At 37.3% G+C, this 23,292-nt stretch overlaps 1 protein-coding gene across 2 annotated transcripts in view; it reads right to left on the bottom strand.

Moving 5' to 3' along the window:
* Positions 1–23,292, bottom strand: part of LOC143341942 (autophagy-related protein 16-1-like) — a 64,014-nt gene continuing 40,722 nt past the window's right edge. For both annotated transcript variants that reach the window (XM_076765364.1, XM_076765362.1), the window contains one exon: positions 1–2,966. In XM_076765364.1, the coding sequence (XP_076621479.1) occupies positions 2,870–2,966 (97 nt within the window). In that variant the 3' untranslated portion in view covers positions 1–2,869. The remainder of the gene's footprint in view (positions 2,967–23,292) is intronic.

The following is a 23,292-nucleotide window of genomic DNA, read 5'->3' as shown; positions in this document are numbered from 1 at the left end:
AGTGTATACAATGTTCCTGTTGAAATTAACATAAGTTATGGATAAAAACATTTCTGATCGCATCGTGAACACGATAGAAATAGAATTATCTATTAAATTGGACGCAAACAATTTGCTTTCGAAAGCTGATTCGGTATTAAATTACATGTAAGATATAAACAGTAGTTAATTATCTATGGATTAAACGTTGAATAAAAAGAATAAACGGAACAAATGGCAATCTTAATTGTACGTTAGTTTAAATTTTTAAGATCGTGTAGACAGTTTAACGAAGAAAAAGGAAAATGTTGAATTATACACAACACCTTCGTTTATTTAAATAAATTGATAAAAACTACAAAAAATTATGTCGAACCTGATTTTAAATCGAGCATAGTTATAACTTATTGCTTACAGAAACTTATATGCTAGAAATGATGTTATCGATTATGATGCGTTTCTTCTTGTACAACAAAGAAATATTAATTGTAATGATTCAATTTACTTACACCGTTACCATAAGTAGCTTATAACTTATCATCTGCACATGTTTTCTTCTCGGCGTTGACGTAGCTTACAAATAAATGAAGGGCAAAGGACTCTAGAAACTAAAACTTTGAAATCTGTTAGAATACGAGTCGATGACGTTAAATTTAACAAGTAAAGAAAATTGTTACCAGGATCATGATGTGTATACCAGTGTTGTGTGTGCTTGTAGTGTACCCGAATTAACAAAAATACGTATCAAAAATATGAGAAGCTATACAAATTGGCATTCCGCGTTTTAATGGCAGTCGTTGCCACGAATTTCTGTACTTACGCTTAGAGCCCTTCGATCTCAGCTCTATACTTATAAAAAGTATTCACTTGTAATTATTGTGCTATACGACGAGAAACTGTTTCCAGTTGAGTGTGCAAATTAATAAAGCACGAGTAATGTAAAAGGTACGTTTAAAAGAGTATTCATCGTTGAACAGTAACCACGAAACGCAACGCAACAACTTTCAAATTCGCAGGATTTATTGATAATCTCGAGTAAATAATGCGTACAAAATTTCACATAAAAGTCATAATATTGTAGTTTCTTCTACCTACGATGGTTTATTGAACAAAATATCAATTTTTTGAAGAAATCGTCAGAGTTTTAAAAAAATTTCTGAATTTAAAAATATTCGGTTCACAGTCACCCTCTCTATGTGTATCGAAATAGATTCAGTGATGCATTGAAATAGGCTTTTGGGCCAATTGGAAGCGAAGGTAAACAAACCATGAGGAAAAGCTGAAAGAATTGCCCATGGCTGACTGAACACTACAAATGTTTCTATTGCGTTTACCCAATTTCGTTGTCTATTATCTTGATAACTTTTGCAAGAACTCCTATTGCAGAAGAAACATAGAAACTTCGACCGAAAAAGGAGGAGGGAGATCAATTTTAATCTAGGGGTGATAAATTTTTAGGGCTAGACAGACATACGTGGCAGTAACTCAGCTTGCAAATCTTATTTTCCGCTCTCTGGAAACGCCTATTTGCTCGATAAAGGATGAAAAAGGAAGATTACTATTTTTTTCGAAACGACCCAAAAGTCAGAAAGTTTAATCATCAATATTATTACCATTTAGCCTGCAATTATTACGATTGTATTAGCACTGGTCACGAAATATAACATTGCGACAGCTTACTTCGTCCAGCCAGGCTGTAATTCTGTACGAATTATTTATCGAACGTTATTAATAAATGCTGCTAGTCTGACAAATGCTAGAAATTGTCCAATGTGAAATGGCTCGTACACGACGGCCAAATATTTAATTCCACCGCAACAAAAACGATGTTCGGCACAATGTAACACGTTACTCGGTATCGTTGATTAATTAAATCTTGTACAATGCAGTTTACTCGGTATCGATATTAAAATTTTTCGTTTAAGAAGTACATTCTCTTTCCATTCTATATCAGACTTACGACGAACAAGTAGACTCGATTTCACGGCTGCTTCAACAATTAACTTGTACTTTGGCTTCTCTTGTATCCATATTTTTAAAGTCACAAGTACTTAGCGTACGAGAAACGCTGGGTGCGACCTGAGATTGATCACCAATGTACTGTGCGTTCGCGAGAAGTTGGCTAGCGAAAGGAATGCGGATCCGATTGGTTCCCCACTCTAATTTAGAGTTTGGCAAGCCCACGGTCCCAGTCACACGTATTGTCGCTATTGGTCGAAACGACGATGGGTCGTACGACGAAAATGGGGGGTAGGCGGAGATTCCACTTGCCAACTTCTCGAGAACGCGCAATAAGATAAGCCACAGACGAGTAAAAATTTCGTTCAACGAGCGAGGGTGAATTCTATCGACAAATGTTTTCGGATAACGGCCCGAAAAGATAAAAGAAGCAAATAGAAAATAGCGCGTACGTTTATTATGTTGCTTGTAACGCGGGCGATCGAGTCTATCGGTACAGTTAGGTCTCTTACAATTAGAGGGAGCGTATCTAGTGAATCTCAAAAAGAGTAACTACGGTAATTTGTTCAATTTCTCGTGGAAAGACGCGGTCGTGGCGCGCAAGCGTGTTCGTATCCTAGAAAAAGAAGGAAATCTTTACAACCTTGGAGCAACAATCAGTGGAGTTTTTATATACAACAGTCTTCCACCGTGATCGAATTTCGTCGTCGCGGTAGTTCTGCTTGGTGCAGCCTCGAAATGGTATCTTGTACATCCTCCGCGTCCCGACCGTCCACTGATTTTCATTATCCTGCATAGTCCTTTGTGATACCACAGTGGCGCGTAAACTTCCATCTGCATTTTTCAGTCCCGTAAACATCCACCTCGGCACAAAAGAACGTGTTGACCTTCGTGCGTGAAACAATCGTCTGTTTCGGGATCATTCGTCCTCTCAAACATGGTCGCCCCAGACTGTTACCGTTTTTGCTCGGTCTACTGACGCGAGGTAGGTGCCCTGTGTGTGCCAAGAAACCGCTGTCACCACGGCTCTGCAAGAAACAGTGTGACAAATTAATTGGATTACCCGAATCAGCGTTATTGATGTCGATCGACGTCAGTACCGAGCACGGAACAAAGTGAATCGTCGAACATTTGAACGCTCAGAACTATAGTTAATGATAGAAGAAAATACGAGGTCGTTTCATAAATTATTGCCTGCTTCGCTGCGCGAATTTTTGATACAATGTCAGTGCAGATCATCGTTTCTTTGCACGTTCAACGTTTCACCTGTCTTTGACGCAATGCTTAAACAGATGTTCGACATTTTTGTGTCGAAACTTAACACGAGGAAAATTTATATTACATTTAGTTTTTATTTAGAATTTGTTCCAAATCTACTCATCCGAAACATGATGTTTTTTCATAGGACCCTCCTCAAATGTGTACGAATTAAATGGTCGCTAAGAAAAGGAAAAAATAAACTCATATAGAATGTTTGCAAACAGCACAGATAGCGTGAAAATTATCCCACAACTTTCATAGATAAATACATCAGCATGAGAATCAAATTCTATATCATCAAGAATAATAGTACCATAAATGCACTTCACACTTCCGCGTCCACTAATGACAGTCAACTTTTTTCTAGTAAAATGACTGTCTGAATAATTTTGATGTAGTTATAGTCCATTGACCATGTAACAAACTCAAGAACTTAATAAGATTAAGAGTAAGATTATAAAGAAAATTATATACGTGAATTATAACTTTTGCAATAAAACAATAACTTCAGATAAGTGAATATAACAAAATAAGATTCTTCATTCAAGGTTTTGTTGTCGAGAAGGAGTTATGAATTCGTTGAAAACGAGTGAGATTCACTATGGCTTGATCGACATGTCTGTCTATTACTGACTGTTTCTACTTGTACCTGTGTCTACAAGTATTAACGATATTATTTATCTTATCTAAATTCCCACTAGTTGGAAGATAGTAAGGTCAACGAAAAACAGATTATATCATACTTTTGTAACGTCATTCTTACAAATAAATTTTAGAGTACATTTCAGTTTGGCACAATATGAATATTGTATAAGATATAATTCAAGGAGAGACGCGAATATATTGTTTAAAAATAAGTACCTCATTATCGGATGCCACTTTACGACAAGAATGATGCAAATACGAAGAACCGAGAACTGACGAACATTTAAAGACACGAATAAAAGAGCTTCTCATCCTCGTATTATATTGTTGTAACGCTTTTTTACATATTCAGAAGTATGCATTCAGCCATTAAATGAGACGTTTAAATTGCAAAATATTGCACTTGTTGCGGAATTTAATTTATCTGTTATTTATTTTCGATGGTTAATAATATTTAAAAAATATTCAGCATTTAATAAATTCATAAATTCATACATACACATAAAAATATTGAAATATATTGTAACAATATTGTGGTAATTACGTTAATTTTTAATATAACGTTGCTGTTCATCAAATTTTAATGAACTGCCACTGATTGTTTGTATATCCTGATGTAACTCATTCATTTAATAAGATAATAACACAAATAACATTATCGTAATTTTAATGCTGCAAAATATACGATTACGAAGGATAAGCGTACCCGCTTATGAAATATTTGATGCGCTGATTTCATTCAAAGATTATCGTTCACTTTAACTAATCAGTAATTACAAACAATTATTGATAGGCGGAGTCAATAATTATTTCGTGCCAAACGTAAATTAATTTATTCGAAGATCGAGTATTATACTTACGTTGTATCTAATACAGTAAATTCGTATCACTCAATTTTGGACAATTTAGTAAAAAAAAGGGCATCAAACTGTATTTCTATGTATAAGAATTACTGCAAGTTACTTATGTTTTCTGAAAATCTTTTATCGCGCGTCTTGCACCTCCTGGCAAGATTTACCTGTAGACACACGAGCCAAGGTGGGAGGATTTGAGAAACCTATCAAGTTGTAAAATGACATGGTTGGAGCGGTTTATCGAATATTGAAATCTCCCTGTCCACCTTATTGCATGGGGCGTCCAGGTAGCCTTTGCAGGAGCGATGCATGGTCACTGTAATTCAGGGAATCCGACCCAAGTTTCCACAGGTCTACTAGGGTTTCCTTCCATACTCGAACGTGAGTTTACGATACGTCAATCGCTACTGAGAGCCAGGAAGAGGCTCTAGAAATTGCAAATACTCGTTAGAATTTACACATCTTCTATTTAGAAGTGAACTCGAATGCGAATATTGCGGTAATAGGATCTAGGAATCCTTAATTTCGAAAATCACGCTTATAACAATTGATTACAAACAAATTTTCTTGTTAACGTCATATAGTTCAAGACAATCTTTAAAGTAATCAACAAGAAACGGTAGAAATACGTTTATCGAGTCAACCGGGTTTAATAACACTACGAAAGAGGTTCAGTCGTTGAAGAGATATGGCACGTAATATTTATGAAACAAATTATGTTTACCTTTAGCAGTTACATTTCGTAATTTCTTTGATAAGAAGAGCACACGAAGAGATGCAGCACGCAATACTTATAAAGCAAATTACGTTTGCTTGCAGTTACATTTCATCGTTTACTCGATAAAAAGAAGACACGGAATAGCGGAATATTACAATGTATAAATTCTATAATTAAAGTAACTAAAAACCGGACAAAATTTGGTGTCAAACTCTGGTTAGCTTTCGATGCAAATGGGAAATATATAGCAAAGACGAAAAGAAAAAATCTACAGTTTCCATTGTCTTAAAACGGTCTAGCAACGCGCATTAAAAATAATAAAACTCTAAACATGTGTAGTTCCGAAGTTACTAACGTTTTCTCAAAAATTGAGCCACTGTTAGAAGCGGTAAGGCCTCCCCTTTAAAATGGTTTTTAATTTATGTCAATCGGACTTTCTGTTTTCGAAATATCATTGTGTAAAGAAAAGCGTAATTTTTAAAATTCCACTATGTCTCGTTCTCCGCCTTACAAAAGCCTATTAACGCGCATGAAAAATACTAAAAGTTTAGACGCTTGCAGTTCCGAAATTATTAGTGTTTTATTAATTATTGAGGCATTGTTAGAAGCGGCAAAGTTTCCCCTTTAAAATGGTTTTTGGTTTTTGTCGATCCGACTTTCCGTTTCGGAGATATCGTAATTTATGTAAATGGTAATTTTTTTATCTCTGTCTTCGTTTGACGCGTCGGACCTCTTTGTCTTACGTGCGTGGTGCTGACCTACCCCGCGTACGTGACGGTCGTGACCTAGTTCCGGCGTAGTATTTCCAAGAATTTACTACGCACTGTTTACTATTGACGCGCGCGCGAGATCAATGAATTCGCGAGCGCAACAACGAAATGTAAACAAACTCTATCTCTGAAACTAGCCACCGCATCAACGCGAAACTAAAATCGCTATATCTTCGGAACTAATTAAGCTATCGACTGGTACAAACGCTCATTTTAAAGGGCTTTTTATCCCCTATCCGCTGACCACACCAACTATTATTTTGTATGCTGTCTTCTATGTTTATTTTTACATTTACTTTGACTCTACATACCCAAATACGTTTCGGCAACTCCTATTGATTATACGACTGGTGTGCGATAAAACTGGATCTAAAATTGTTAGGTATACCAAGAACTAGCAACAGGGTCAAGAATGAAGAGAAAGGTATCTCGCCTTTGGCTTCGAGTCGGGGTAAATCGTGAACGGAGATTGTATTTTGAAATTGTAATTCGCTGATCAAATTGCAGTGACCACTGCCTAACTGTCGCGGAAGACCACGGGCTCCGTATGATTACATAGTGTATATCGGTAGGGAAACCGCGTCGCAGCCGGTGGAAACGACACAGTGAACTCCTCGAGACGTACTCGAGTGGTACGAATTTTGAAACCGTTGTCTCGGCTGGTGAACACAGTAGCTGATGCCACTTAACACAAAGAAAGAGAAGGAAAGGTACCCCAGACTGTTTCATTGTTCTTCCTCTTTTTGCCGGTTCTGTCCACTTACGCGTGCCCCTCCTTGCGCCTCGCTTAATTTACGACTTCGCTATACCTCCTGCGCCGATTATACACGCTTGCTCGTCGTGGATTCGCGTTTGAGACGACACGCAAGTGTGTCCGATGTGGTTGATTTGAATTGGCCACGGCATCCTTTGCGGTCGGTCATACCGTTTTCTCGTTTCTGTCGCATCTCCGTTGTGATGAGCAGCTAACACGCGTTAGAGTTGTCGTAGCACTGTTACTCCGACTGCGCGAATCGACGTAATGCAACAAGGGACGTGCTCTTAATTAACACCGCTTAATATTCCGTTCGTGTCTCGACAAACGGGAGAATATGGAAAAAGGTTAGTTTAATGGCTCGACTTCTACGGCCAGGTTTGATTGATGTATATTCCAATGCGGGGGAGTAAGAAAACAGCCAGGTATGCCCACAAAAAGTTAATTAACCGGAAACGCTGACCCAGTTTCTTCTTCTTTCATAGTCTGACTTCTTTTCAGTAGTATCAGGCAACACCCGATAAATAGGCAATAGATTTGAGCGATGTTATAGCCTTATCGTTCAGCCGCATCTCCTTCAGGGAATCATATTAAACTCTTTTTGAGCTGCATGAAAAACAATACTAAGTCTTAGAAGCTATTTTAATCTGACGTTTATTGGAAGCTTAATGAAGAGGAACAATAACTGGGTGGAAATAATATGCAACAGTCAGACCAATATTACACTCTCTGTAACATAATAAATATTCTGTAAATTATGCATCGAATCTGAAAACTGCTCTTGATGACATTTTTCCCAAACGGCGGATAGGACGTTGGGGACCAATTTCCGTGGTCAGTTCGTTGGTCGATTTTTTCCTTTGGGGACCGTTAAAGTATATTGTATACAACAGGACACCAAGAAACCAACGCAGATAGTATTACTAATTACGATTCCAACAATCAGGTTAGGAAAAGAATTCATTATTATATTGTCAAAAGTAATTCTATTTCTATCGTGTCGCGAACATTTTGAGAAACGCATTTCTTTTTACTGTTCTAAGATTAAAGATGTAAAAGTGGCAATAGTTGTTGGACCACCCGGTATATGAACATCTGTGACGGCTCAAATCGCTTTCGCTAAAGATTCCATTTGAATGTGGAAACACTAGACAGTGGCACGTAATTTTCTGGTCCAAGAGGCTTCGCTTGTGTAGCAAAAGGTCTATAAAACCTGAATTCCCAAGGGTGATTCACAGGGTTCCTTGGAATCGTAAAAGGGTGTTTCTATGCGAGGACAAACGTGCTGAAATGACATACCTTTTGCGTCTCGAGTAAAACTGCGCGGGGATCGCGCGCTGGGAAACGGGCGTAAAACAGCTGTATATTTTGGAATACTATAAGGGTCAAGCACAACCGGCGTGAACGATGTGCTAAAAAAAAAAATTAGACTCGTAAAAATATGATTAAAAAGTTTATGCGACAATTCTTCTACATCCCTCGCGAGGGATCAGCTATTCAGTGTTCTCTAAAATCCGTTTCTTAAATTGATATAATATTTTAGAATTCCAAATGCGCGAATAACGTTCCGGTAAAATTTAACTCGCTTTAACTCTCAAAAGGTGAAAGTCTAACGTGGGAAATGAAGGAAAGTAGCTCTTTAATGTAATATTCAGATTAATTATACCAGTATGTTCCCTAGTTAATTTTAGTAATAGATATTTACTCGTGTAAATTGAATAAAGTTCAAGTGTTGTGTGAAAAATATAAAATAATAATTTCATATACTCTTCCGGAAAAAATAAAATAAAATGAAACAAATTTCCCGTCGATTGTATATTCAGTTTACGATTATTTTTTGTAATTGCTTCAATTTATGTAATTGGCAACAATTACGATGAACGTGAAATTCTGAAAAATGTTGTAAAAGTTACCAATACAATTTAAATTCCCTCTTTTTCATTAACTTTATGCAATGAATTGTCTCACAAATCATTTCTACGTTATAAATCAAAAGAAAGAGGAATACACACACACATATAGAATTTTTTAGCCAGTTTTCTATTATTTTAGTTAACGCGAGGGAATTTTTGCCCACAGCAATATGCTCCTCCTTATTAAATTCAACTTGCTTTTGAAATCTCACTGTCGTAGAACGTTCACGATTCTATTAAATATTAAAGCATAAGGTTCCCTGTAGAATAATGCGCCCGATATACGCCCAGTATCCAATCGATCTCACACATATTTGCCGTAACTAGAGGGACAAATAAAACCTAACTGATTGAACGAGAAATCGGAAGGGGCTAATAAACGCAACTCTGCAAAAAAGGTCCCCAAGAGAAACGCGTACGCACACACGCTGGTAAACTGCGGATAATTGGAAGAGCAGAGTTGCCAGAAATAAGGATAAATGTTTACCACTCTCCAATCGAAAGCACAAAGCAAACGATTCAAGCGATAAATGAGGGGTGAAAAAACGGGAACGGCAAAGGCCGCGTTTGTGCATAGACGATTGACCGACATGCCTACGAATACGCAAACTTTGTTTCTGACAAAAAGCCGGGTTTATATAGGACGGAACAACAACAGGGGAGAGAAAAAGTGTTCGCCAGAAACGTGCGTCGCGACGACCACCCGTCGAGACCGGCGACCGCTATCGCAGCCGCAGACATCGCTACCAACCATGACAACGACCATATTTTTCATAGTGTCCCGCTCCGTATCCGAGATACCTTTGCGAACAACCACCTACGTGGTGTATATTGCGAGCGTGATAAAAGAGACCTATCCGTTTTTGCCGAAGGAGCGTGGAAATAAGCTTTTTCGAACGGTATTCCCAGCCGTTACTTTTCCTGCCCCCTCCTTGTTTCTCTTTCCCTTTCGTTGCATTGCATTTCGTCGGGTCGTTCCTGTTTTTATTCTGCGGTGTGAATGCATCGGGATTTCACGAGAAAAAGATGCCAAGTGAAAAGACAAAGAAATTCCCCCGGGGAGAACACCAGACCCTTCTGGGGATTAACCACTGCTTCGTCATATAATTTTAACCTTTTCAGACCACGATTTTAAATTCTCTTTTTCGACCATTCATCGTTTCAAAGATTATTGTACGGTTTTATAGGTATATAAAGCAAATGGCCCATTTACTTAAAATGCGGAATAAATCTCACGATATTATACGATAAAAAAGGTTTACATTGGGAAGCTAAATTTGCCATTTAAGAATAAAATTCATAAACAAAGAATTTAAAAGTTTTACAAAATTCAGCTGACTTTAATTACTGTTAGGTGATGATTGTCTATTGTTCACAATGTTTTTGGGAAGAAGTCCAAACTGTGGGGTGAAACGTTAAATGTTTAAGGTTGCTTGAAAGACTGAAATTGTCTATCGTTTTTATAAGTTGCAAGGCCAATGCATAAACGCCAATCTAAAGCCATACTTTGTCAAGATCAGTAGCAAACGGTTAGAGGGAAGCGAAGAAGGTACCAAGGGAAACCCAACGAGGAGGGCTGCAAGTGGATTTGGAATTTCACCTCGGGGCGATGGATTATGCGAAGCATAAGGATTCTAACAAAAAGGATATTGTCGGAGGAAGATCACTCAAGGAAAGGAGAACGCTGGCGAAAGCAGCGTCGGCTATTATGTCGTGTAAGTGCATCTTGTTTATCTGCCTGTGCGGGAGGTAATTAAAACAATTCTTCTTCATCGCGACGGCACTGTGTCGGATGAAACTGATAATGCGGAACAAAGCTCGCGATAATGATGTCTGCAGGGGGTTACTTGAGCTATCGTGCGAAACTTTGGGTTTAAAAAAGTTTACGCGATCGTATACATATATATAAAAATATGAAGAACAAAGAACATTCCTCTGGGATTCCTATTCTTATTATTTCGAATGGAATATTACCCTTTTTGGTCACACAATTGTTCAAATACTTTAATTACTCGAGAATGAAGAAATAAAACTGCTCCGTGGCGTAATCTTGTAAATCTCGAACGATTTTTTCCCCTGTCATTCATCGTTTTTAATGCCCATCGAATAGTTACTAATTTATAGGCACTTATTCACTAAAATTTGCACGATAAATGGACAATTACATGGTGAATATATTTCTGTAATATTTGATAGGCTTCGTATCATGGACCTCAATTTGCGTAAACGATGTAACAAGCTGTAATAACTTGCTGTTGATAACATCGAGCATCTTCCTGCGCGTTCCCGGACTCATAAATATTTTCGATTTTCATATTATGGAAAATGTGAGTTATTACCCGCCGATCAACGCGATACATACACGCGGACGCTAATTATTAACTCTGATGATTTACGCGCAATAGTCAAGACGCATATTAAATCTGAAGATTGAAAAATACGAGACTTACCGCGTCGCGGTATTATCGGAACAGTGTTTAATAGGCATTTTGTAGCCTGGTTTAACGGACAGCGACTGATCAATTTGCTCTTTGGCAATGTATATTTTTTTGTATCGTACTTAGCAGCTGCATCGTAATGTGTCAGTGTAAAATGATGAGCACCACCTGTTGACACAAACGACGTTAGCGATACCTTAACGCGATAAATTTGCAAGAGCGCTAAAACGAGGATTTTAACGTAACTAACCGCAAGATGTAATCATTCATTGTGTGAGAACAGGCTGACACGTTTATAGAGACGCGCTCTGCGGATTTATGGGAAAAGCTATACAATATAATAGGCGTAAATGTTATACTCTTGATGTTGCCTTAAATTGCATTTTACTGCGCAGGGATCAAGTTTCAAAATTAAGTATTTCCACCATTCCTTAGCCTTGCATTCTTAGGATACCAACAGTTATAATTATTTAAAAATTAAACTGTTCGTTGTTTGATGAATACTTTGCCAAAAGTTCTTTAAAAAGTGTTAAAAAATTCTCGATGGATTTATAATTTAGATTTATGGAAATAGTTGTCCTATATTCTTTTTCAATTTCAGTATTTTTAAATAGTAGTGGTTAAAACTAGTAACGACAGCTGACGAACGATTTGAAACCGTTAATCCAGGGTTTTATTAGAGTATCAGGATCTCCTGGTAAGCGCAACCCTAACTGCATTTGGCAAGCTAGGTCTAGAGTTGGACGAAACTCAATTGTATGTTGAAGACCATTTCCCTAAATGCGAATCACGCCAGTCGTTACTATTTTTGCGCCATAGCAGTTTTCTTCGCTGTTTGAGGGACAGACAGAATATGCCTGTAAGCTTACGCGAAGAGATAAGAGATAGGGGAACGAGGTATTCACACAAAATGGTGAAGATAATCTCTGAGTGGTCTTGAGTAACCAGTTGATTTCGACCCGTTTATAGTGTCCGGTACTTCGCGTTCAGGATAGAGCAAATCATATGGTTGTAGAGTGAGGCAAGCATGGACTTCCGTGTATCTTCCTTATCTATTTACTGAGTCCCAGACCCTGCATATAGGGCAGGTAATCTGCCACGGCTCTCTACTGTCGTCATCTAGCCCACTTTGTCTTCCTGTACAATTTCTGAACAGATAATCTATAACGAATTTTTCGTTTACGAATTTTCAACTTCGTGTTTAACGTTTCACTTGCTGCGCTAGAATATACTCGAGCACGGCTAGTAACATTATTTTAGACGTTCAAGTCGGAAGAAATATCATACAAAGTCTTTTGCGAATAATACAAATAACGATCCAAAACACAATTAATCGCGTGAATCTTTTTTAAATAAAATTCATATATGTGCATTTCATTTTGCACGTTTAAATTCAGATTTTTAAAGGCGTTGTTTAACCAGATTTCCAAAATTTATGTTACAATAAAGAATAAGAATGCCTGTGCTGATCGATTCTCGACCTGTTTCCACTTGCATTGATTTGTTAGTCAACGCGAAAATGAGCATAGTATCAAATACATAATTGTTTGCCGTATTTGCAGCAACAGGTAAGCTCATAATTACGGAACAAGCCGTACCATGCAAATTCCTCAGACCAACTTTCGTGGTGCGCTATTGAAATCCCAAGCGGCCGAGCACGTGTCAGCGTATATACGGTCACACAATGGGAAGGCATGTATATGGACATTTACATACATTGTAATACACGATGTATGTATTATAATACATTTTTAGAGCTTTTAATAGGTACTTTCGCTACGTCTTCATCATATTTTATACTTATATTGCAGTCGCACAAAATTCATTCCCAGTCACAGTAAAAAGAATCTCTTCTTTTTTAAAATATAAATATCATTTTAGATAAAAGTAAAGAAATTATCATCGTTGAAAGATAGTCTTAACTAGGGAGGAATTAAACTATATACCAGTATGTTTCCAAAATATTACGCCACGAAATAGCCCTCGAACGTTTACATTGCTTATTCTTGACTTCGGTTTATTCATGACAAACAATACCGTAAATTGTGTGTACAGTTAGACATCACCAAACACGCGCGGCAGAGAGCACATACCAACGGCGAACGTATCCCCAAGCTTGTAACGTTTTTCACGTGTAAACGTACATGGAAAGCGTCTTAGTCAAAACTCAATCTATTCTCGAACCACTCCCATGGCACTAAATTATCGGAAATGAAAAACGTGTACGCCACGAGATAAGACGTAAGCCGGGTCTTATACGCGATTGTGTACCCAATCAAGCGAACCGCGCAGGGAAGCCAGCGAGAAAGGCCGCCCGTCGTATTGAACTAAATAAATGAACACCTTCGTGAACACCGTCGCATAACTCGCAATGGCGCTACGGCGATTACTTTCTCTCGTGTATTTAGCGACGAGTCACGGAAGTGAACGATCGCGGGGAGTTATTCATAGGCGCGTAGGAGTTGTAACAATTCCGTAAGGAATTGCGCCGGTTATCGAGACAATCGTAGGTCCCTGTCATCAATCCACGTGGCCGCCAGCGACACGTATTTGAATGCTTGGTCGACCACGAACAGTGGCGCCTAATGGCGCGCTCATTGACGTACAGTCGCGGTGACTCCACGAGTTTCAGGGAGGAGAATGACAATACGTACAATGATTAGATTGGCGTCGTTCTCGTGGCAAATGACGCGAAACGTCGTCGCAATCGCTGTCACCGTAAAGAAGCGATGCTCGCGACACATCATTACGCTCGTCGCCGCCATTTAGAAGCCTCCTCCTTGCTTGTATCGCAAATCGTTCATAATATAGGAACGATCGTTAATAGAGACGCGCAGAATACGTTCCAGCACTCGTTTCGATGATCGATCGTTGGCGTAAAATCAATAGACACTATTATATAGACATCAATTTGGCTAGCGCATCTATCTAACGTTCGCATGGTCTGTTTGTACTCGCGTTCGAACTCTGCGACTGAGTTACAGCCACGCTTATCGCAACGTTTCTTAATCGCAAACGTAGTTGGATCTATTAAATTATTTATATAGGAAGTTCGACGACTTCTTGTTTTCTCAAACGACTTAATTTGTCGACTCTCTGCCCGCTACATCGATCGTACGTCAATTTCTTGAGAAATCAATTGCACGAATTATTGGAAGAACTTCCGGTAGATGTTACACGTCGCGTGTGATTCATGCACGACGGTGCACTGTCCCATTTCAGCCGAGTAGTCAGACAGTTTATCAACAGACGATTTTGTACCGGATGGATAGGTCCTGCAGGACCTATTGCCTGCTCGTTCGCAAGATTTTTATTTTTGGGCTAGCTCGAGAAGATTTGTTTATTTAGCACCAGCTGCACTTTAAATGTATGTGTTTTATAAGCTATGTTGAATTTTTATCTCTTTTATGACCTCGAGTAAAATATATGAATGTTGAAAGAGAAATAGCTTTTTCAATCAGAGATTGTGGTTTTGTCAGTTGGCTCAGAGAATTACGCTCCATCTCTCATATTCTATGTTTTGACAAAACCACTTTTAGAGACAAAGGAGCATTAAATCGATGCAATTTCCATTATCGATCCGCTGAAAATCCTTCTTAGTAAGGATTAGTAACGTCCATAATCATTAGCTGTTTGGGTAATATTCCTTCCAAGAAACAATAACTAAAAATGGGTACCAGAATTTCCTCGAAAATTTGTCAAGTTACTTCAAAATATTGTTATATAACAGTAACTATCACTATAGTCCACCGACTCGTAATAATTGTGGAATACGAAGTTATTTTTAACACATTTTTTTTGTCGTTGAATCGATCGTGGGAACTTTGTGACTCAGCTACTCAGATTTTCAGATCTCTTTTAATTTCCAGCCAGGAAGTCTAGGAAGGCGTGAAAAAAAGGTTTACGGTTTAAAAGCACCGCCTTCGAGTTTCTTATGGCCGTTAAAGGTAACTTCAAAGAACACATAGAAAAATATATTGATATTCAAAGCAGTGTATTTCAACATTCGCATGAATAGTAAGTAATCAGCGAGACGTTAACAATAGGCCATCAAGAGGTATTCATACTAGTCTTCAACGAAGTTCTGCTGTATTTGCAAATTGTTCAACAAAACTGTACAACATATGATACGGTTGAGCTTGTATCGTTACGATCTATCAATCAGCTAAGAAACATATACTTTATCTAAAAAAATGTTAAGTGACTTAAAAAATTCTTGACAGCGATCAGGTCATTCTTATATCAGCCATCTTCCAGGACTTTTAATCCCTCAAAAGTAGTTTTTAAGTATTCAACGTAGTTTATTAAAGAATTTATTGAATCAAAAATCAGAGTTGTAAAGTTGCAAAACGTTCTGTGTTTTACGTTGGTGTTGAAGTATGTAATCTACGATGTCTGTCAGGATTATTTTCATTTCGCGTGTTCAATGACAATATCTTGCGTAAGATTGCGTGTTCCTTCATGAATCGTCATTAATTATTTTATCGTTATATCTCCCTCATGATAATTTTCCAACTAGCGTGGAAATTCGTTTAATATTCGAGTCTAATTCTTCGATTGTAATGCGAATGAAATGTAAATTAAGAATGTAATTATACCCTGTAGAATACATTTAACTACAGTAGAATGTCCTTGATTCGAATTTCACTGGAATGCTCTATCCCCGAAACACACTACTAATTCAATGTTGCATTACCTAAACATAGCATGTCCTTTTAGAATATTCCTTCGTGTATCGAAATACTCTATTATAACGGTTAAAGCTAATTCTGGTTGTCATAATTTGGCGTGTAACTGACAAAGCATATCTTCGTACCTAACAGTGGCACCGGAGCAGAATTCTGTACAGCTAATTATGGAAACAAAACACAAAGTGATTCGTAAATTGTCACTGTGGCTAAAAATAATCTTTTAACTAAATCATTGTTCGAAGCAAAAATAAATTTTTACTCCGCTAATTATGTGGTGCATTCTTTTAGAAAATGAACTGTTTCGAACTAAAGGAATAAATAAGATCCAGCGCTCGAGGAGTTTTTAGCCCGGAGAACTTTCAGTTTCCAACAGACACGTACAGTACAGTTTTTAACAGAAAAGTATATTATATTCCATAGGAACTGTAAAATATACGAAGTTTTAAAAGTGCTTCAAGTCGTTGAACGTTGGTTGAAAAGCCGAATGATTTTTAATAAGCGTCTTTCGTCGCTAAATACTACCAAAGACGATAGGAATCGCAGATAAATCTATCAGTTAATAAAATTTGCAGGATAATTATTATGCGCAACGATGCGCATCAAAAGGAGAGATTTATGCTAATCTGATAGGAACGTAATACGAGGATATTGTATTGAATATCATAGAAATTAGCCGCGGCTCCATAATAAAGATAAGGATGCAACAGAGCACTATCTTTTTCTTTCGAGCGGACCGAAATTAAGGCAAATTACAAAGCGAAAAGGAGCCCGTTGGCGTCACTTCAGGTGCAGAAGCTACGTAACTCTTATCGATTTATAGCGGTCTAGAGCCTCTTCAAGGTAAAGGATAAGAGAATACACGTACACGCCACGTACATGTTGATGAATGTACGGTGTCTATTAAGTATTAATATAGGTAAGTTTCCTCCGGGTTATATGGAACGTGCCAAACAAAACACCAAGTTGTCTACGCTGGAAAGTTCTAACACCGACGCTTATACTTGCGCCAAGATTGTCCGGATTTCATCAGGATTATAACAATTATTTGCCATACGAATACAAAGCACCTTTGTGCTAATATCAGATTAACTACCGTCAGGAAGGTCTAATTCAATATTTCATCTGCTTGAGCAATTTACCTTGTTTGATTATTGAAATGTCAAACGATATATTCTAAAAATACCGTAATGTATTATACAGGAATTGTTGACATCAATTTATTTCCAATTCCTATAACACTTTAAAATTCAAATATGCAAGCTAATATTCCAGAAAAACAATTTTTCCTTCTTTTTTTTATGTTTAGAGACACGAGACGAGAATAATTGAAATATTTTAAATAATTTGACACTACTTTAAATTAAATCTATTTATTCTTTGAACGCTTTAAAGAATTAAAAAATTCATTTGTAACTCAATGCTGAAGAATGATGAGTTCTTACGAGGAAGCATAAGAGGTATAATTATTTTATAACGGGACCAAGTAAAAATTAAGCAGTCGAAGGCTTCGAAAAGATTCACGCTTCAAGGTTCAAGTTTATTGCTTATGTAATCTGGGATTCTTGGACAACTGTACAAAGCATGTGCTGGGATTCTAACAATAGAACGGTTCATCTATTGTTTTCCAGGTTAATTTTCAGGAATCCCAGAACAAGACTTCCTTAGTAGAAAGGAAACTGTCACTTACCCATAACACCGACACACGCTATCCGAACCGTTGCATCTATTAAATCAGGGATCAATTCTATACAATTATAGTCACCACCACTCTTAAAAAACGAATTATCAATTCTATCGATCAGAGCAAAACAGACAGTGGGAATCAAACCATGAAACAATACAGTTAGACACTACACTATACAATTCATTCTAGTCTCACTTTATCTGTGCACAATCCATCAATTTCAAATAGCTTCAATGTATTAATCTATGGAGGAATTATGTTATTCTATTTTGATACTGTTATTAAATTTGATATAAAAATTTCAAAAAGGTTTTTTCTAATGGTAATTCCGGGAACACGTTAAATATGGCCGCCATTTTCATTCGTGCCCATTTTACTGACGCAAAATGGATTTTTCTCGGCAAAGGTTTCACTTTCGGGAACGGAAAGAAATCGCACGAAGCTAAATCTGGCAAGTAAAACGGATGCTTAAGCACCGTGATGCTTTTATCGGTTAAAATCTGCTTAACGGATTGATCGCCGTGACTCATTGTCCTGATGGAGAATCTGACCATTCTTTCGCGAAAGCTGTCTCCTTTGTTCAACACATTCTCCCAACATAATCAGAACTTTATAATATTCGCAAGCTAGCAGATCCTGGAAGGGAACAATGAGAGCTATCCATCAACCCTCTTCCAGCAGTTAAATCTTAAAAAAATATATTTATTATTCACTTTATATTATATTCTATAGAATGATCAGAATTAGATTATTTCGACTACTGTTGGATCAATAGATTATTAAATAAATTGTAGACAACTTTCAAAAATTAAGTTAAGAAGTTTTCCTTTAAATGTTGACGTCGTGTAAGAATAATATGTGGTTAAAAGATAATACCAATTGTCTTAGGATACATAAATAAGAAACTCTGCAAAAGAGTGAGACACGCCTTTTTGGCTTAGAACGGCAATATATGGCACCTCCCGAGGGTCACGCTATATTTCTTGGAGGCCACGAGTGAAAGGTGTAAAAAAATGGAAAGCCACAACTTCCGAGTGAGATACAAAAAATATTAATAAAGTATTCTAATAATACCATACACGAATAACATTACAACACTATATTACAAGAATGTTTCTTTGAATTGCGGAATAATTTCAGAGCTCAGGCTAAATTAACTTTGTTAATATTAAACGATTCTACTATATTTAAACATATTTCGACAATGAATTAAATATTCATTCTCTAATTAAATCTGTCGCTTCCATTATTATTTCTATTGCTCCAGTTATTACCATTACAAAGCCTGACATATTCTGTAAAGTAAACGATATCTAAACGCTTTTCTTCCAATAAATTAGCAAGGCAAACTAAAATTCTGCTTATATATTGTTGTTTTGATGTAAATTAAACCTCAATTAACCAAAAGTGTAATTTCTGCGAGCGGAAACCATTGGCTTGAAACATATACAGTAAACAGGACAGTATTGATAAACATAATTTTGTTTGTTCCGCAAGTTTGAACAGTACGCTTACCATATGACCCTGAAGTCCACCACCGAATATCATGTTTAGCACTCAGTATCAAATATTTCATAATAAGTCGTTACAATAATGCGGAAACCATAGGTATACTATATGAGATATTTAGAGAGGTTTATCGACGTCTAATGTAAACCATAAAATTCTGTCACATGCTCAAATTGAATTTATTTCAATGCAAACGGTGATTTAAAAAAGAAATTCAATATTTTTCATAGAAATCGAAGATTGTCAATTGGACGATACTTCTTATCAATTCAAATGGATTCTTAAAATCTTTCCATAGTCTCAAGTCTGTTAAACAATACTCAATATCTATGTCCCTTAGGACCGAAGATATATTCTTGGGTCACCATCAGCTACCTGTCAGACAATATTAAATTCGTTTTTTCGACGACAGTCAGTAATGGAACAATTTATGCACCATTAAGAAAGTTTAGCGCCACAGAATGTTTAGATTCGACGATTGAAAAATGTTGGAAAAAGTTTCAAGTGCCATCAAACGGGAAACCCCGTCATAAATCATCGTGCACGAAATTATGTCGTAGTTATAACTCGATCGATTAAGGTTTCGAGATGCACAATATTTTCTGGGACAGCCTAATAGTAGTCACTGGGGGGAAATTCACACGTTCGGTTCGATGGAAAGGTTTTATCGAAAAGTGTTCGGCAATAGCGAGACGCGCCGACCAACAGCTGAAGAGGGTTATCGAGATGCAGTGGGGGGAGAACCAGGGAGGAAGAAGGGCGGAGAAAAAGACTCGAGGTCGAGCTGACATGTATATCCGTACCAACCACCAGCTACTGGCAGTCCTGGCACGGGAGGAACAGGAATGGGAAAAACAGATAAAGAGCTCCGCATCGCTCGGCTACCGAAGACACGACGAAGATAAATGACATAATATCGTGCCGGACCGGCCGATCATTGCCGTAGAAACGAAATCGAGTTAGGCGAAAGGAGTGCCACGGGGCAATTGATCTCCGACGATGCTTCGTTACGCTTGGAGACAATGAAATCGGTCTGATACTCATCAGGGGATGCCAAGAAGATTGGTTTCTTGGTTCGAATGGGGCCAGAATCTGTATACTTGCACGTACATTTCCGCTCAAAAGTCTTGAAACGCTTGCAAATTTTTACGAAGCTCTAGTATTCAGTGTGCATCACCAATTTCCGACTAATTTCGTTATCTAGCGATAATTCAAAGAAAGAAATAAACAGATTATAGAAAAGAATTAATCGAATGTCAAATTTAGTAGAGGTTATAGAGGGATAAATTGATGAAAAAGTTTCTTGGTAAATATTCCAACAAATTGAAACGGTAGTTCCAAACGAGAGAAGTGGTGCAATTAAAATCACACGAGAAAAATACGTATATTGAAACGGGTGTTACATTTCAGCGATTAACGTATTAATCGTACAATTCAAATGCACGCGTAATGTATTAATATGATAATATAATAATTCATTCAACATTTTCATTGGAGACACTGCAATATTTCCGTAACCGTATATCTCTATCGCCACACGAAACGTGGAACAGAATAAAATTAATTTAAATGTTTCAGCTGCTGATAATTTCGTTTGCATTTGCTTGAATTTTAAAAATTATTCGATAACTTTTGAACGGCATTGTACACGTACCGACTCATGCCTGTCGATATAATCTTCTACACCTGACGTGTTTACGTCCTTCTTTTCATTCTTCGCCCAGGAAGCACACTGAATTTCCATTAAACCTCTAACCGTCGAATCGGGGAAATTAACAACTACAGCTAAAACCGTCAAGGCGATGTTATTGATTTCCATTGGGTTCTTTCGAATATATTCAGTCGGTCGATAAGTCCATAATATATAAATATGGAAGTCCACGGATTTTTTAACGAAAAACGAAAACAAAATTCTTCGATGATATTCTCGCATTTTATCAAATAATCTTTCGCAACCTACTAGACAAATTCATAATTGAATTTTCCTACATTTCTTTATATTTTTTTATATTATTTATTTGGATATTCAACTACAACAGTTTTTTCTAAGCCATAAAAAATTCGTATGACTTCATATTGTGGTGACAAATACATATTTTCTGTTGTTTAATTCTAGGTGTTTTCCTTGGCTTATAGTCTTCGCTCGGTCCAATTGGGAACAATATTCCTCTAAATTAATGGTCTAATTGTGTGACAGAGGCTGATAATAAATAATACCTTTCCAATCCTACTATATACATAACACGACCTTCCTCGAACGTAAGCTCGCTTTTAGGGTGGTTAACGGAGCTTCGCCTTGCTAAGCCCAGTGTCATTTTCGTTAAATATCGTTATACAGGGTGATTCTAGGAACCAGCTCATGCTGTAGCATTTGTCCAATCGAAAATACTACAAAATTTACACCGAGAAAAATTTAATTCATAAGTTTTTTATTTGATGGAAGCACAACGTACACAATATAATTAAGTTTTAAACGATAAATTCACGTTTATCGACCAACTCAACACATTGGATATGGCTAAATATGTAATTCGAAGACACGAGTTAGCCAAATTTACGGAACACACGAGCATCTGAGTCGCTAAATACCGTCGACGTACTTGGGTGACGATGATTAGGGCACGGTTGTATTTCATCAACTGCCGTTATAATGATCCAAAATGTTTATGAATGCATCACCTAATTGGTGTTGTTGTGTTTACGAGGTCTGTAAATATTTACTTGGCGTGGTCATAAAGTATCGCCGTAAATCGTTGCCCCATCCCGCTACTGACCATTTTAGCATCATCGGCAGCTCCCTTATTAGAGGCCCAGCAGATTTAACAAGAGAGCAACGAATGCTAAGACGATTTCCATATTTAGCTTACAGTAGTACGTCATGTTCGTACAATTAGGGACACCCAGTAATTCCGGCACGAGTCGGTACACACGATTAATACGTACCCCAATATTAACTGTTGGTCACGAGCCCTACTTGCCAATTAGGAGGTTTACCAGAAGGTGGACGAACGTAGAATCGACCAACCGGAATTTCGACTTTGTTTTGTTTACGTAATTCTATAATCTGTTAGTTTTGTCGTTATTTGCTCGTGATTTTTTTACATTGATTTTTAGCATGAAATTGCTTCTCATAAATACTTTCACGCCTCCTTCAAACGAACTCTGGGTAATTATGTACGTATGTACATGCTTCCCGATTCGCGAGACTTCAAAGAACATTCAGTCCATTCGAGTAATTTTTAACCGTAAACTGATAAAATGGTAATAGTTTCATTTTATACGTATTATCTTTTATTCAAGTGTATTTTTGTTGAATTATAGTCGGTTTTAGTCGAGCATTTTCTCGTCTACGTAGTCATTTCTAGTCAAGTTTTTCCACGAATGCTTGTCGTGAAGTCCGCCTCTCGGTTTCAAAGCGTTCGTACAGAGCTATTTTGTGCCTCGCTTCAACCACTTGACATCTATTTCAACGTACCTGTTCACATCCTTAAGTTTTGAGAAGATTTGTGTTCCTAACTGTTTTCTATATGCATCGTTTCAACGATGGTCTTCTCAAAATGTCTTCGACAATTCTGCATATTTATAACCTTATTTTGCGTGCTTTAAACACGCGTTATGGGAATAGTATATTATAAAGAAATGCAATTTCGTGGCAAAATCTTAAATGTATCATAAAAATGTGCGTTTTACGACTGTTATAAACGCACATCTATCCCGTATAAAGACAATAATAATTATTGTTCTTGTGGTTCCTGGGAATCGCAACGTCTATAAATTCGACTGTCGGTATTCGCGATATTACGAGTCACTCGATCCGCTTATTACAAGGCATGAGTTTTGTTATAATTAACTTCCTCGTTTGTTATAAGTAACGAGGTTATAGTCGGGGATTACTTCGGATATGACGTTTACTACTTGGTTTTATTACAATATATGTGGTTCCTTACGGATAACTTGTGAGTTAATGAAAGCGATCTCATCTCAATTTCCAGCGAGGAACTTCCTGGCTGCTCGTGCCGTCTTCAGCAGTTCTCCGCGATAGTAAATACATATTTGACGTTCGTTTTTATCCTATTTGCACGAACCTATCTTGTTTGTATTAAAACACTTCCAACAGT

This window comes from Colletes latitarsis, chromosome 5 (assembly GCF_051014445.1).
Source record: "Colletes latitarsis isolate SP2378_abdomen chromosome 5, iyColLati1, whole genome shotgun sequence".
Lineage (NCBI taxonomy): Eukaryota > Metazoa > Arthropoda > Insecta > Hymenoptera > Colletidae > Colletes > Colletes latitarsis.
Note: the sequence above shows the minus strand (reverse complement) of the source record. Positions and strands in the feature narration are given on the sequence as shown.